The 13,238-nt window shown below is 64.4% G+C and overlaps 3 protein-coding genes across 3 annotated transcripts; 2 read left to right on the forward strand and 1 right to left on the reverse strand.

The window, feature by feature from the left end:
- Window positions 1–5,965: 5,965 nt before the first annotated feature.
- EMIHUDRAFT_67261 (hypothetical protein) lies at window positions 5,966–6,321 on the forward strand (the record flags this gene model as incomplete). Its single annotated transcript, XM_005764286.1, has 2 exons — window positions 5,966–6,110; window positions 6,215–6,321. Coding segments are annotated over 2 exons (252 nt in total), but the record flags the coding sequence as incomplete, so codon positions are not given.
- A 1,886-nt stretch (window positions 6,322–8,207) lies between these two features.
- On the reverse strand, window positions 8,208–9,382 carry EMIHUDRAFT_104580 (hypothetical protein; the record flags this gene model as incomplete). The annotated part of the gene is made up of 2 exons (XM_005764287.1): window positions 8,208–8,537; window positions 8,609–9,382. 2 exons carry the CDS (start codon window positions 9,380–9,382, stop codon window positions 8,208–8,210), a joined length of 1,104 nt encoding a protein of 367 aa, XP_005764344.1.
- A 2,424-nt stretch (window positions 9,383–11,806) lies between these two features.
- Window positions 11,807–13,156, forward strand: EMIHUDRAFT_357673 (hypothetical protein; the record flags this gene model as incomplete). Its single annotated transcript, XM_005764288.1, is given in 3 exon segments — window positions 11,807–12,388; window positions 12,653–12,892; window positions 12,908–13,156. Coding segments are annotated over 3 exon segments (829 nt in total), but the record flags the coding sequence as incomplete, so codon positions are not given.
- Window positions 13,157–13,238: the final 82 nt, after the last annotated feature.

The following is a 13,238-nucleotide window of genomic DNA, read 5'->3' on the forward strand; positions in this document are numbered from 1 at the left end:
GGCGAGGGGGGGGAGTGTGGAGAGAAGTGATGGTGAAAAAATGAGAAGGTGAAGAGGAGATGTGATTTTAAAGATGTGGGTTTATAAATGAATGAAGATGGTTTTGGAGAGAGATGTTTTGGTTTTGGTGGGGAAGGGATTTGTGAGGTAGGTGGTAGGGTGTGATTGATAGAAGTTGATGTTGATGGTGTGTAAGGGATGTGAATGAGGAAAATCGAGTATGGAGGGCACGGTAAGAGCCGGAGGGTGGCTGGCTCAAAGGACTGTAAAGGATCAGACCATCAGAGAGGCACGACGTCTAGGACATCGGTTCGCGACAGGGAAGACGCGCGCTGACTGAGGGACGTCCACGTGACACGATTGTGGCACCAATGGTATGATACTGGAGTATCGACATTCATGGGGCACGGGCGTAGGATGGCGTTACTAGTAACCGTGTGTAGTGGGCGTGAATGAAGGGTATTGCTTGGCTACGGCGGAGGCGGAAAAGGCCAGAGCACGTCCGCTCAGATTCGGTGGCGGCGCAGGTGTCTCGCGTGCTGGCCAGAAGAGCGCCGACGGTGCGAGGCGAGGCAACACGCTCGACGACGAAGGCGAGACTTGGGAAACGATCGGGTCCTCGACGGTACAGCCGACGGCGCTGGGGCTGGCGGCAGAGGCGCTGGCCTATTGGTGTTGCTCGGCTAGGCGACACAAGGAGGGAGTAGTTGGTAGTTGCTGAGGGAGGGTGTGATCTGTGATCGGTAAGGGTCCGCCCGCAGCCCGCAGGCAGGCGCATTTTCCGGGTGCACCCCGTTGTATACCGAGGCGGTGCCCGGTGTGCCGAACCTGTCGGACCTTGAGACAGCATTGACCATTGTACTCGAGTAGATCCCTGGGCGAGGGTGATGGCGTCCCCTTCGGGTCAGGGCTGAAGGCGGGGGAGACCAACCCGATCTCTCCGGCGGATACTCCGGCGTCCCGGGAGCGTGATTGACACCTCCCCCTGTGCCAACAGCCCCTTGGCGGAGGCGGCGAGTGCGGCGGCGAGGGCGGCGGCGGGCTCGGGGGCGCCGGCGAGGGCGACGGCGAGGGCGGAGCTAGGGGCGGAGGCGGCGAGGGCGGCGGGGACGGCGGCGGCGGCGAGGGCGGGGGAGGGCTCTGTGTCGGGCTTGGCGGAGGCGGCGAGGGCGGTGGCGAGGGCGGCGGCGGGCTCGGCGGGGGGCGGCGGCGAGGGCGGCGGCGAGGGCGGAGGCGGAGAGGGCGGTGGCGAGGGAGGCGGAGGTGAGGGAGGGGGTGGCGAGGGCGGTGGCGACGGCGGGGGCGGCGAGGGCGGCGGCGGCGAGGGCGAGGACGGAGCGACGGAGGAGGCGAGTGCGGCGGCGAGGGCGGAGAGGGCGGGGGCGGGGGCGGAGGAGGTGAGTGCGGCGGCGAGGGCGGAGGAGGCGAAGACGGAGGAGGGGAGTGTGGCGGCGAGGGCGGAGAGGGCGGAGGCGATAATGGGGTGTCTCCGAGCTTACTGGAGCTCTGATGGACGGCCCTGACTATCACTGACACGTGACACCCAGAGAGTCACTCTGACGTCACACACCCTATAACTGCGTCATGACCAGCCTGCCATGCGTCGCCGGTGCCGCAGTCGTCGCTGTGCTTCTTTAGCAGGCGGTGGACTGTCGGCTGCGAGGACGGTCGCATTTGCGCGAGGCGAGGCGAGCATTCAGACGCGTTGTCTGCGCCATGACTCGCGCCAGCGCGTGCGGGAGCTCCTGGCTGAGCGTTGAGTCCAGGCAGGCGAGTACCGAGTTGCGCTGGCCACGATCGCTGCGCCGAGGGCGAGGCGCCGGCCAGTTGCAGCCGTGAGGCATGCCACAGCAGCAGACTCTGGCACCTGCCACCCATTGGGCGGGCAGACAGAAGGCCAGCGCAGCACTGGCAAGTGCAACGCGCCTCATGTCGGAGAGCGACCGTGCCTCGTTCGCCGCTATATGATGTAGAGTTGTTATAGATATATCACGTTGTAGAGCGCCTCTACATCGCTCTACAACGCACGCAGTTCGTCCCGCGCCGGATGTAGAGCTCTACAACTCTACAGCGCTCCAGAGCGCTCTACAGCTCCACAGCTCTACAGCGCTCTACACTCTACATCCTCTACACTCACCCTCCCTCAGAGTAGTTGACATTCGAGAGTCGCCCTTGACGAAGGCGAGGGGCAGCGCGGAGCCAGAGGTAAAGCTACGAAAGCTGAAGCGTGAAGCACTGGCTGTGCGACCTCAGAGTCGAGGGCGGCGCAGGTGTCTCGCGTGCTGGCCAGAAGAGCGCCGACGGTGCGAGGCGAGGCAACACGCTCGACGACGAAGGCGAGACTCGGGTCCTTCAATCGGGTCCTCGACGGTGCAGCGGACGGCGACGGCGGTGGCGGCCAGCTGGCGGCAGAGGCGCTGGCCTATTGCTGGGCTACGGCGGAGGCGAGGGCAGAGCACGTCGGCTCAGAGTCGAGGGCGGCGCATGTCAACTAAGCAGGCAACAAGCAACATGCACCCCATTGGTTGGCTACAAACAGTGGCCAGGGCCGCGGGGCTTACATTTTTGCCGTCATGAGTCGCCGCATACACACATCCCACCACAGTACGTACGTGGGTACGGTAGGAGCGAGAGTCAACCACACACCTCACATTGTGACGCGCCGCCCGCTCTCTACTGGCAGAGCCGTGCGGCACCCAGCAGCACGGCGCGTGCTCTCTACGCACCACATGCTTACACACACGCGCCTCGTTCCGCAACGCGGCGCGCCTCGCTCCGCAACGCGGCGCGCAAAGGCGGCGTGCACGCGCACGTACACACGTTGGCCTGTCGCCGCTGGGCAGCACCGACTGTCCGGCCACTCTGACCTGCGAGTCTGCTCAGCGGCGTGTGCTTGGTGCGGCGAGCGGCGGCGGGAGCGGAGCCGCCACCGGAAGGAAGAGCGAGCCGCCGCCGCCGCCGCCGCACCAGCGACGATGACCGCGGCTCGCCCCTGCCGCCAGGCGCCGGATCGGCAATAGGGCTCGGCGGCGGCGCAACAGCAACTGCTGCGTCTCGAGCCACACGAGCCGCCGACCCGCCCCCCCCCCGACGTGACGGCCGCTCTCGCAGCCGGCCGATGCGCGCCCGACCCGCGCCCCCTCTCGCGCGCCCCCCCCGATCCCCTTTGCAGCGCTCACCGGGCGCGAGTGCCTGCTCCGTAGCGTGAGCGTGGCGCAACAGGCGGCGGCGGGAGCAGAGCCGCCGCCGGAGGGAAGAGCGAGCCGCCGCCGCACCACCACCACCACCATCGACGATGACCGCGGCTCGCCCCTCCCGCCACGCGCCGGATCGAGGGCTCAAGGCGGCGCAGCGTAGGCGCGCCTCGAGCCACACGAACCGCCGACAGCCCCCTCCACCCCCCCTCCTCGACGTGACGGCCGCTCTCGCTGCCGGCCGATGAACGCTCGCCGCCACCGCGACACTGCGACTGGCCGCGGCTCGCCGCCACGCGCCGGCTCGGAAGAGGGGCTGTCGGCGGCGCAGCAGAGCGGCACGCCTCGCCGCTCGAGCCGCCGACAGCCCCCCTCCTCGACGTGACGGCCGATCCCGGAGCCGCGCACCCCGCCGCTGTGCGCCGGCTCGAGCGCCTATTGCCAAATCGCGACGTTTGAGCGCAGCGCACGCGCCCCACACGTCACGCGCGCGCAGGAGAGCTTGCGGCAGCGCAGTAGCGTGTACTCGCCGAGGGCATCGCGCCGAAAACCCTGCGCATTCCGCCCCAGCAGAAGCTGCAGCCTCTGCACAACTTGCACAAGCAACACCACTGTAAAACGGTGAGTACTTGGGGTTGAGTGGGCTTGCTTGCTCTCTGCCAGAGAGCAAAAAAGAATACACACTGTGTAATTAAGGGTCTGTCACTCTACCAACTGAGTTACGCGGGATGAACGTATGTTGATGTTGGAGCCCGCCGGGCGGCGACTCATATGGCTAAGCTTTTTTCTTTGTGTTTGTTGTGTACGGTGTTGGTCGACGGTGTTGGGCAATTATGTAGGAATACATGGTGACAGGGGGATATGTGATGGTAATGGTAAGAAGATGTGTGTGTGTGTGTGTGTGTGAAGGGGGGGGGGGAGTGAGGAGAGAAGTGATGGTGAAAAAATGAGAAGGTGAAGAGGAGATGTGATTTTAAAGATGTGGGTTTATGAATGAAGATGGTTTTGGTGGGGAAGGGATTTGATGTAGGTGGTAGGGTGTGATTGATAGAAGTTGATGTTGATGGTGTATAAGGGATGTGAACGAGGAAAATCGAGTATGGAGGGCACGGTAAGAGCCGGAGGGTGGCTGGCTCAAAGGACTGTAAAGGATCAGACCATCAGAGAGGCACGACGTCTAGGACATCGGTTCGCGACAGGGAAGACGCGCGCTGACTGAGGGACGTCCACGTGACACGATTGTGGCACCAATGGTATGATACTGGAGTATCGACATTCATGGGGCACGGGCGTAGGATGGCGCCGTGCTAGTACACCGTGTGTAGTGTGCGTGAAGGGTAGCACAAACGTCCGAATTCAGAGACGCCCCCCCGCGAGGACCGATGCTGAAAGGCGACGGGGATGTACCGAAGATCGCGACGCCTGTGCCATGCCTTTAAAAGGCCTGTGGGGCAAGGCTGAAGGCGTACCTGTCCTGAGTACTGCCATGGTTGCAGCTACATCAGCAGGGGTGCAACTGAGAGGTGAGAGCAGAGAGGCTCAGAGGCTGCAACTGAGCTCTGAGGGATGAAAGTGCCACACCCAAGTTTGATTCATTGCTGGGCTGCAACTCTGATCTTCTAACTCTGTGACTCCAATGGGTCTCTGCTGTGTTAAGATCAAGAGGTGTCGAGCGGTGTCGAGCGGTGTCGAGCGGTGTCGAGCGGTGTCGAGCGGTGTCGAGCGGTGTCGAGCGGTGTCGAGCGGTGTCGAGCGGTGTCGAGCGGTGTCGAGCGGTGTCGAGGTGTCGAGGGGGGTGGAGGTTCGAATTTGCTCTTTGGCACCTACCTAGACAAGGACGAGCATGATCCCAGCCTAGATGGTGTCGAGGGGTGTCAGAGTGTCATGGTGTGTTCGAGTTGCTTGGCAGGTGGTGTCGAGGTGTCGAGTTGGTGTCGAGGTTTGGTGCCCCAGTCGACTGCCAGTCCGCAGAGCGCAGTCGAGCTCGAGGTGTGGGTGTTGGAGGCCAGGGCTTAGGAAGCGACTTGGAGCAAAGAAAGAAAATTTTATATTTTGCCTTGGCAAGCAAGTCTCCCCCCACACCCCTCCTCCTCCTCCTCCTCCTCTCTCTCTCTCTCTCTCTCTCTCTCTCTCTCTCTCTCTCTCTCTCTCTCTCTCTCTCTCTCTCTCTCTCTCTCCCTCCCTCCCTCCTCTCTCTCCCTCTCTCTCCCTCCCTCCCTCCCTCCCTCCCTCCCTCTCCACCACGACTCTCGTTCTCTTCTCGGTAGTGATCGGATGAAGTGTAGAAGAGCGCGTGTATCCCCACTCGTAATTTGGGTGTGATGGGGGGGGGACCAACACCCATCCGCGCTCGTCGATCGTCGGCAGAGTTCGCCACCTAGGCGGTCGGGATGCTCGCCAGGGAGATGGAGTCGGACTACTCGCGCGTCGGCGCCTCGGGCAACAGAAGCAGGGTGTCGCACGCCGCTGCTCCCGTGCTGATCGGGGCGGCCTTGCTCCTTGGGTTGGCCAGCGTAGGCATCATGCGGCAGCAGGTCGTCGCCGCTCTCCACTCCCCCGCACAATGCAATGTCAGAGACACCACGCGTTGCGAGCACGTCAACGCTGTCTGTGCGCAGGCGGCGCTGAGCAGCTTGCAGGAGCAGCTGGCTGAGCAGCTGCGCGCGCAGCAAACCCTCCTCTCCGCGAGCATGTCCGCGAGCCACAAAAAAGAGGCCGCGCCGTGGGCAAAGTTCCTGCCGCCTTCGATGAAAGAAAAGGAGGAGGAGAGGATGGAAGAGATCTTCCCGCTCATGTCCAAACTGCCAGCAAAGTACGTCATACCGTACGTGACGCCCTCGTCCGATCAGGCCAACCGCGGCGACTGCTGGCTGTTTGCCACCGCGGGTATCCTCGAGTCGTCCTACATTCACTACGGTGTGTGCTCTCGCCCCACCACCGAGGCCTGCACTCGGCGCTCAACGCTGGCGCAATCGCACCTTCCGCGCCCTCCACGCCCCGCCACTCTCGGTGACCACCAGGCGCGACCAACGGCTACCTTGACGGCACCAAGTTCCTCAGGCTGAGCCGGCAGGCGCTGGGGATTGCGCTGATGGAGGAGTGCAAAAAGAACCCGACCTCAATGTGCCCGATCAACAAGGTCGTCGGCTCCGACTCCAACACCCCGGGGCACGGGCCAAACATCACGGGCAAGCCCAAGATGCCCATCCGTTTTGCCGACACGACGGAGGGGGAGGGCGGCTCCGACGACCGCCTGATGTCGCACTATCCAAACGTTGGCAAGATCGGGCCCATCCCGGACTCGATCTGCAAGTACGAGGAGAACCAGGGCTACGACATCGAGCGCGTCTGCCCCGGGCTGATGCAGTACCGCAAGGCGATCGATGAGAGAGCGGCCCTCGACCGAAACCCCCTTCCCGAGACCCGTGGACTTGAGCGCCGGTCGCCGCCCGACCCCACCCGGATGCCCGGCCGCGCAGGTGAACCCGCTCGAGTTCAAGATCAACAGGATCCACGACTACGCCACCTCGGCCGACATCAAGGCCGCGCTAGTCCGCTCGGGGCGCCCGCTCGCCCTGGGCGTGACCGAGACCAACTCTGCCTTTTACTTCCCGTGCACAGCTGCGTACAACTGCCCGGGCAATGGCAAGCCCATCGTCAACTGCCCGAACGACCCCGTCTACAAGGATTACTCCTCGTGCTTCACCGACGGCAAGTCGATGGTGTCGATGAAGGGCGAGTGGTTCGTCAAGGCGAATGGCGCACCGATGGGGCAGGCGGGCGGGCACGCCATCAACATCGTCGGGTACAACGACTTTCATCGCGACGAGTGGGGAAACACAGGCGGCTTCATCCTCCGCAACACATGGAAGGACGGCAAGGCGGGCCACGGCCTCATGGCGGTGGGGTCGCACTCGTGGAAGTTCTTTGCGCACATGGTCGACGAGGATGACGAGAAGTACTCGTGCCCCAATCCGGCCAACCCGCGCTCGTGGACCGAGTGCGCCGACCTCGAGGCGTGCAAGCACGACATCGACGGCGACGTGCTCGAGGGACCGCCAAAGACGTACCGCGAGCTCATGTGCATCAACACGGGCCAGATCAAGTACCTCAAGTCGCCGTGCGACGACAAGACCAGCTACTGGCTCAAGAACCGCACCGACTGGGGCAGCGAGGGCCTCTTCGTCTCGTGCTTCGTCACCGAGGCCGGCGGCAAGGCGGGGGACGTCTGCCTGCCGCCGCTCACCTTGGACGACCTCGCCACCATCTTCTTCCCCGTTGACAACACTAAGGACGGCAAAGAGATCGAGAACGACATGATGCAATGCGGCTTCAACTTCATCTCGTGCGCGAGCCTTGCATGCCTGGACCCCTTCCCGCACACAAATCCCCACACCTCTTGCTGCGCCCCTCAGATACACAACCCTCGACATTCTCAACACCCGTCTGGGCGGGGTGACGGCGACGCTCTTCGACATCGAGTGGACCAAAACCTCGTACCTCTCCAAGGCTAACAGGTCCAAGTTCAACTACAGCCTCGTCGAGAAGAGCACCTTCACCCTCAAGACGCCGCACGAGCACGAGCCGATGCACTTTGATCCCACAGACTTTGAGATCCAGCGGAGCGGCCACTGGGGCGCGCTCACCAGGAAGAAGGCGTAGCTTAGCGGCGCATTTGTTGCATGGCGCGCACACGCAAGGCTCTGGCCTCTGCGAGGGGTGCGGTCGGGGCGGCGTATCGTGGGCAGGGGCTGCTGGCGCGCGGGCCGCGGCCGCGGCGCGCGCGGGTCGGTGCGGCTGCGGGCCGGCGCGGCGCGGGGGTGTCAGGCGGCATTGATGATACTTGTGATAGTTGAGCACCATGCACCTTCGGATTGTTCATGTCCACATATACAGGAGGGTAGCCAAAATTATTAAAAACAGCTTTGATGATGGAGCAGGGTGTGTCATTTTCTCGGCGTGGATTGCGCGGATCAGCCTCGCAGGAGGCAGGTGGGCTCGGCGCCCTAAGGCTTACACCGCGGAGCCCAGGAACTCCGCCACCTCCTGCAGGTACCGCCTCGTGTCGTGGTACGGGATGTCGTTGTGGCCCGTCCCCTCGAGCGCCACGAAGCGCTTGTTGCCGGCCGGCAACGCCTCGTGCAGCTGCACGCCAAACTCAAAGGGGACGATCTCGTCGAGCGTGCCGTGCAGCTGCAGCACCGGCAGCGAGGAGGGCATGCGCCGCGCGCGGACGACATTGTCGAACCGGTCGCGCATCAGGCCGGGAAGCCGCACGGGCAGCCACGGGTACGCGCGCGCGGCGACGTCGACGCAGCTCGACAGCCCGCCCTCGATGATGACCTATGGGGAAGGTTCCGAGAAGGTTCGGGGAAAGGGCCGACGCAGCTCGAGAGCCCGCCCTCGATGACGACCGCGTCCGGCCGCTCGGCGGGCGAGAGCGGCGCCGATGCCTCGCCGTCACTCAGCGCCACGGCGACGCCCGAGCCGATCGACTCGCCCCACAGGACCAGCTTCCGCCCGGCGGGGCCGCCGTGCGCGCGCAGCCACTTTGCCGCCGCCGCGCCGTCTGCGATGAGGCCGTCCTCGCTCGGGCTGCCGTCCGAGCCGCCGAAGCCGCGGTAGTCGAGCACCGTCACCGACACGCCCAGTCCCTCCCGCAGCAGGTGCATCCACCCGAGCCGGTGCGAGCGGTCTCCCGCGTTGCCGTGCAGCAGCAGCACGTCGAGCTCTCGCAGGTGCGGGTAGCGCTCGCGCGCCTCGGCGCAGGCGCGCCGCACCTCCGCCTCGCCGTACCCGCCGACGGACGGCTTGAGCCAGAAGAAGGGCGTGACGGGCGCCTCGGGCTCGGGAGGCGGCCAGTGCCAGCCGAGGCAGCGGGTGCCGTCCGCGGCGACAAACTCGACCTCGCGCACGCCGGAGAAGGTCTTGTGGATGGAGGCGGGAAGAGCCGGAGACTCCTTGGTCGGGAAGTACTGCAGGTTGCGCTGAAACACGTAGACGGCGCCGCAGATCGCGACGTACCCCATCCCGAGCGGCTTGAGCACAGAGAGCGCCGCCGAGGACCAGCGCAGCAGGCGCAGCGCGCCGCCGTCGAGCCCACCGCCCGGGCCGGGAGCCGACGACGCCGCCGCGGTGCCGCCGCGAGAGGTGGAGGAGACGAGGGGGCGGCGGCGGAGCACGTTCATGCCTGGAACCGAAGTGATCTACAGTGAAGGCGCGCTTCTGGGAATTGGTATTTCTTTTTCGCGGCTCCGTTTCTTCTTCGCACAGGAGCTCTGGGTGGTGGGGTGGGAGTGTGTGGGTGCCCGCGCCGCCTAGCTCTGCGGACGGTCCCCTCCACCCCTCACGTACGGGTCATGTAGTCCCCACAATCGCTGTCGTGGGATCGCTTGTCATGTGAGAGAGTGCGTTAGTTGTTGTTTTTTTTCCGCTTTCTCTTGAAAAAAGTTTGCTGCGCCATGCCTGCACCATGCTGGCGCCTTCGGGCGCCCGTGCCGGTGCTACCTCTTCCGGAGCTGACGGCGGCCTATCTCAGAGCCACCGCGAGCGAGGCCCGCTTCCTCGCAGAGCACGCGGAGCAGGGCCTCTCGGCGGAGCAGGGTCACAGCCTGGAGTACCTCCTCCTGCTCGGTGGCCTCAAGCCTGCGGTGCTGATCTGCCTATCGTACGGCACCTCGCAGCTGACGTGCAAGGCGGTCGATGCTGTCTGGCGGCAGGCCGCTGCCGCTGCGCCGCAGCTCGAGCTCGAGGAGATACGGCACGACGCCCGCGTCGCCGGCACGCGAGAGTGCTTCCGCGGCATGTGGGTGCTCGCGAACCGCGCACATCCAGAGTATGGGTGCGTCCGCCGCGCGCTGCTGCTGCCGCGCGACGAGGACGTTCCCTTTGCAGAGGTTGGAGTCGCGCTGGGATTTCCGGTGCTCGGCCACGTGCTGGCGGGTGGGGCGGAGGGCGGGGCGGTGGCCGCGGGGAAGCGCGTCGAGGAGGCAACGGGGGAGGAGGATGCTGGGGAGGAGGGCGGGGAGAGCGGAGACCCGATCGCCGTCGTCGACTACCTGGTTGACGGCGCCCCGGGCTTCGAGTACATGGTGTCGGTGGAGCGCGACGCGCGGCTGTGCATTGGCCACTACCTCGCGGCGCACGCGATTGCGCAGCGGGCCGGCGTCCGCCTCGAGTTTGTGATGGACGGCTCCGTGCTCCCGCTCGCCTTATTGGAGCGCATCCACAGCGCCAGCGATGCGCAAGCCACCGTCCTAGTGCGCAGCCTCGCAGATGCGATGCGCGTGGTAGGATGTGGCACCTGTAGCACGGACATGGAGCGAATCCCGGCTTAGGGTGCCCACAGGGACCGAATTATTCACAAACACTTTTCGTTTAAGGAACGGACGGCACGCAGTGCAGCACCTAGAAAGAACGAAACACACAGGCGAAGGGGGAGGGATGGGAGGACGGCACGCCAGTCCGCAGCTCACGCAAAAAGAAAGAAAACAGCCAGGGTGGAAAAGAAAGAAAGAAAACAGAGATCGAAGGGAGGGCCTCCGAGGGGGATGGCAGGGCAAGGTAGGTAGGTAGGTAGGAAGGTGAAGAACAGCCAGGCTCGGACTGGACACCAACGGCAACGCGGTATGGGTAAAGAAAGAAAGCAAACGACAACCCAAGGGAGGGATGGGAGGACGGCACGCCGCCACCACACAGGGATTTTAAGGAGAGGGGTGTGATGCGCTAGCCGTCGCCCACCCTTGGGCGTCCGCCTCTTCCTATCTCTCTTCGCAGCCTCTCGCCGATTCCTCGCTGCAACCTTCATGCCACCTCGCGGTCTTCCCACTCTCGTCGTTCTTTCCCTTGTCACTTCTTCCTCTGTCGCGTCGCTCTCCTCTCTGCCTCGTTCTGCGACGCCGCCGCCGCCTGCCGGTCCCTTGTTCTCGCGGCTTCTTGCGCCTTTCGGCGCAGCTCCGCCCTCCTCGCTGCATATCCTGGCCCCTCGAGTCTATCTCGAGCTCTCCTCGCGCAAGGACGAGTCTTCTGACGCCCACTGCGATCATTTGCCGCCCAGTCATATCATTGCTCAGGTCCACTCTCTCTTCGAACACTTGTGCCTTCACGGATGATGCCGGCGCTGGGGTCCCTTCGGGTGCATCGTGACGGCTGACAACGGGATTTCCACTGGTTCGCCCTCCTCGGAGTCTTCCCCGGCTTCCTTCCGCTCGGCTCTACGTTCGGTACGTTCGGCGTGGCTCACCCTCCATGCCGTGAACAGGCGCTTTATCCACCCTATATTCTTCTCTCGTTCCTCTGCCCGTGCCTTGGTCTTGTCGTTGTTTCGCATGAACCATGTCTGTATGGCAATCGAGGCTGCCTTCCCCACTACCTGTAGTTCACTCGTCACCTCCCCCGCGAGCTCCCCTCTCTTTCTTTCGGGTATGGGGTCCGTGAGTGCGGGCAGCGTGCAGGCAATCACGGGCGCTATTTTGTCGTACTCCTCTTCGGCGAGCGCTCCGAATCTAGACCCTGTTGCCTTTAAGGAGGCTGCCCTCGCTCGTCTCAGGAATGTGGCGGTATGGGTGGACGCGCGCAGCGTAGGCCAATTTCTAATTCTTTTTGCCTGCTGACGCTTCGACTGGAGAAGGGCGCGGCGGGCATCCTTCCATCCCTGCCGACCGCCGTGCATGACACTGACAAGGACGGTCCAGTCGATTCGCCGCGTCACCCGCTTCTCGATGCAGCAGGACCTGCGCACCTCTCTCATGGGCAGCAGCGCTGTCAGCCACAACAACCTCGGGACGCTCAACGGCGTGTTCGTTCCCTGCCTGCTCAATATCCTTGGTGCGCCGCTCTTCCTCTTTGTCGGCTTCTCCGTCGGCATGATGGGCTGGCTCGGCTCTCTCGCCATCTTCGTCTTCTGCGAGACGCTCGCCTATCTGACCATCTCGTCCTTCTCGGCGCTCGTCACGAACGGCCGCATGCGCGGCGGGGGCGCCTACTTTATGATCTCCCGCTCGCTCGGGCCCGCGTTTGGCGGCTCGTCGGGCCTCCTCTTCTGGCTCACCTACTGCCTCAATGTGACCTTCAACACCCGCTCCTTCACGGACGTCGTGTTCCAGACCTTCTTCGAGCCGCATACCTCCACCTTTTCCAACAAGCTCGCCTTCTCGTCCGCCGTCCTCTTCCTCCTCTTCCTCGTCGCCGTCAAAGCGCGGGAAGCACACGCACACGCACGCACACACACACACACACACACACACACACACACGCACACACACACACACACACACACACACACACACACACACAACGCACGCACGCACATACGCACAAGGAGAGAGAGAGAGAGAGAGAGAGAGAGAGAGAGAGAGAGAGAGAGAGAGAGAGAGAGAGAGAGAGAGAGAGAGAGAGCCGGAGCCGCGCGCGCGCTCGCTCCCTCCTGTGCCCCGACGCCGCGCCCTCCCCTGCTGCAGGGCGCCGGCGCCTTCGCCCGCGTCAACGGTCTCATCTTTGCCGGCCTCACCGTCGCGCTCGCCGCCGCCATCGGCTCGGTCTGGCTGCAACGCGAGGCGCGCGTCATCGTGCCCGACCTTGGCGAGCTGCAGTACACGCCGTCCGGGGTCGGGCTCGACGGCGTGAGCGCCTCCTACCGGCCGTGGGCGTGGGACGCGCCCTGCGTACCCGCCGACTTCCTTCTCGACGCCGCGCTCCTCGACAGCGGGTCACTGGACGGCGGATCGGGCGGCGGAGGCGGGTCGGGCGGCGGCGGATCGGGCGAGTGGTGCTTTGTGAACGGCTCCGGCCGGTACGGCCTCAGGCACACGGCACTCCCGAGCCCGGTCCTGTCTGGCCAGTGCGACCCGAGCCCGCACTCGACGCTGGGCGAGCTCTGCGACTTGCCTCGCGTCTTCAGCTTCGTCTTCCCCGCCGTGGTGGGAATGATGGAGGGCGCGGACCTCTCCGGCGACCTGCGAGACGCACGCTTCCTAGACACGTCCACGACGCGTCCCTGTCCCGCAGGCGCGAACCTCTCCGGCGACCTGCGAGACCCTGCCTCCT

The sequence above is a fragment of the Emiliania huxleyi genome (assembly GCF_000372725.1).
Source record: "Emiliania huxleyi CCMP1516 unplaced genomic scaffold EMIHUscaffold_60, whole genome shotgun sequence".
Classification (NCBI taxonomy): domain Eukaryota; phylum Haptophyta; order Isochrysidales; family Noelaerhabdaceae; genus Emiliania; species Emiliania huxleyi.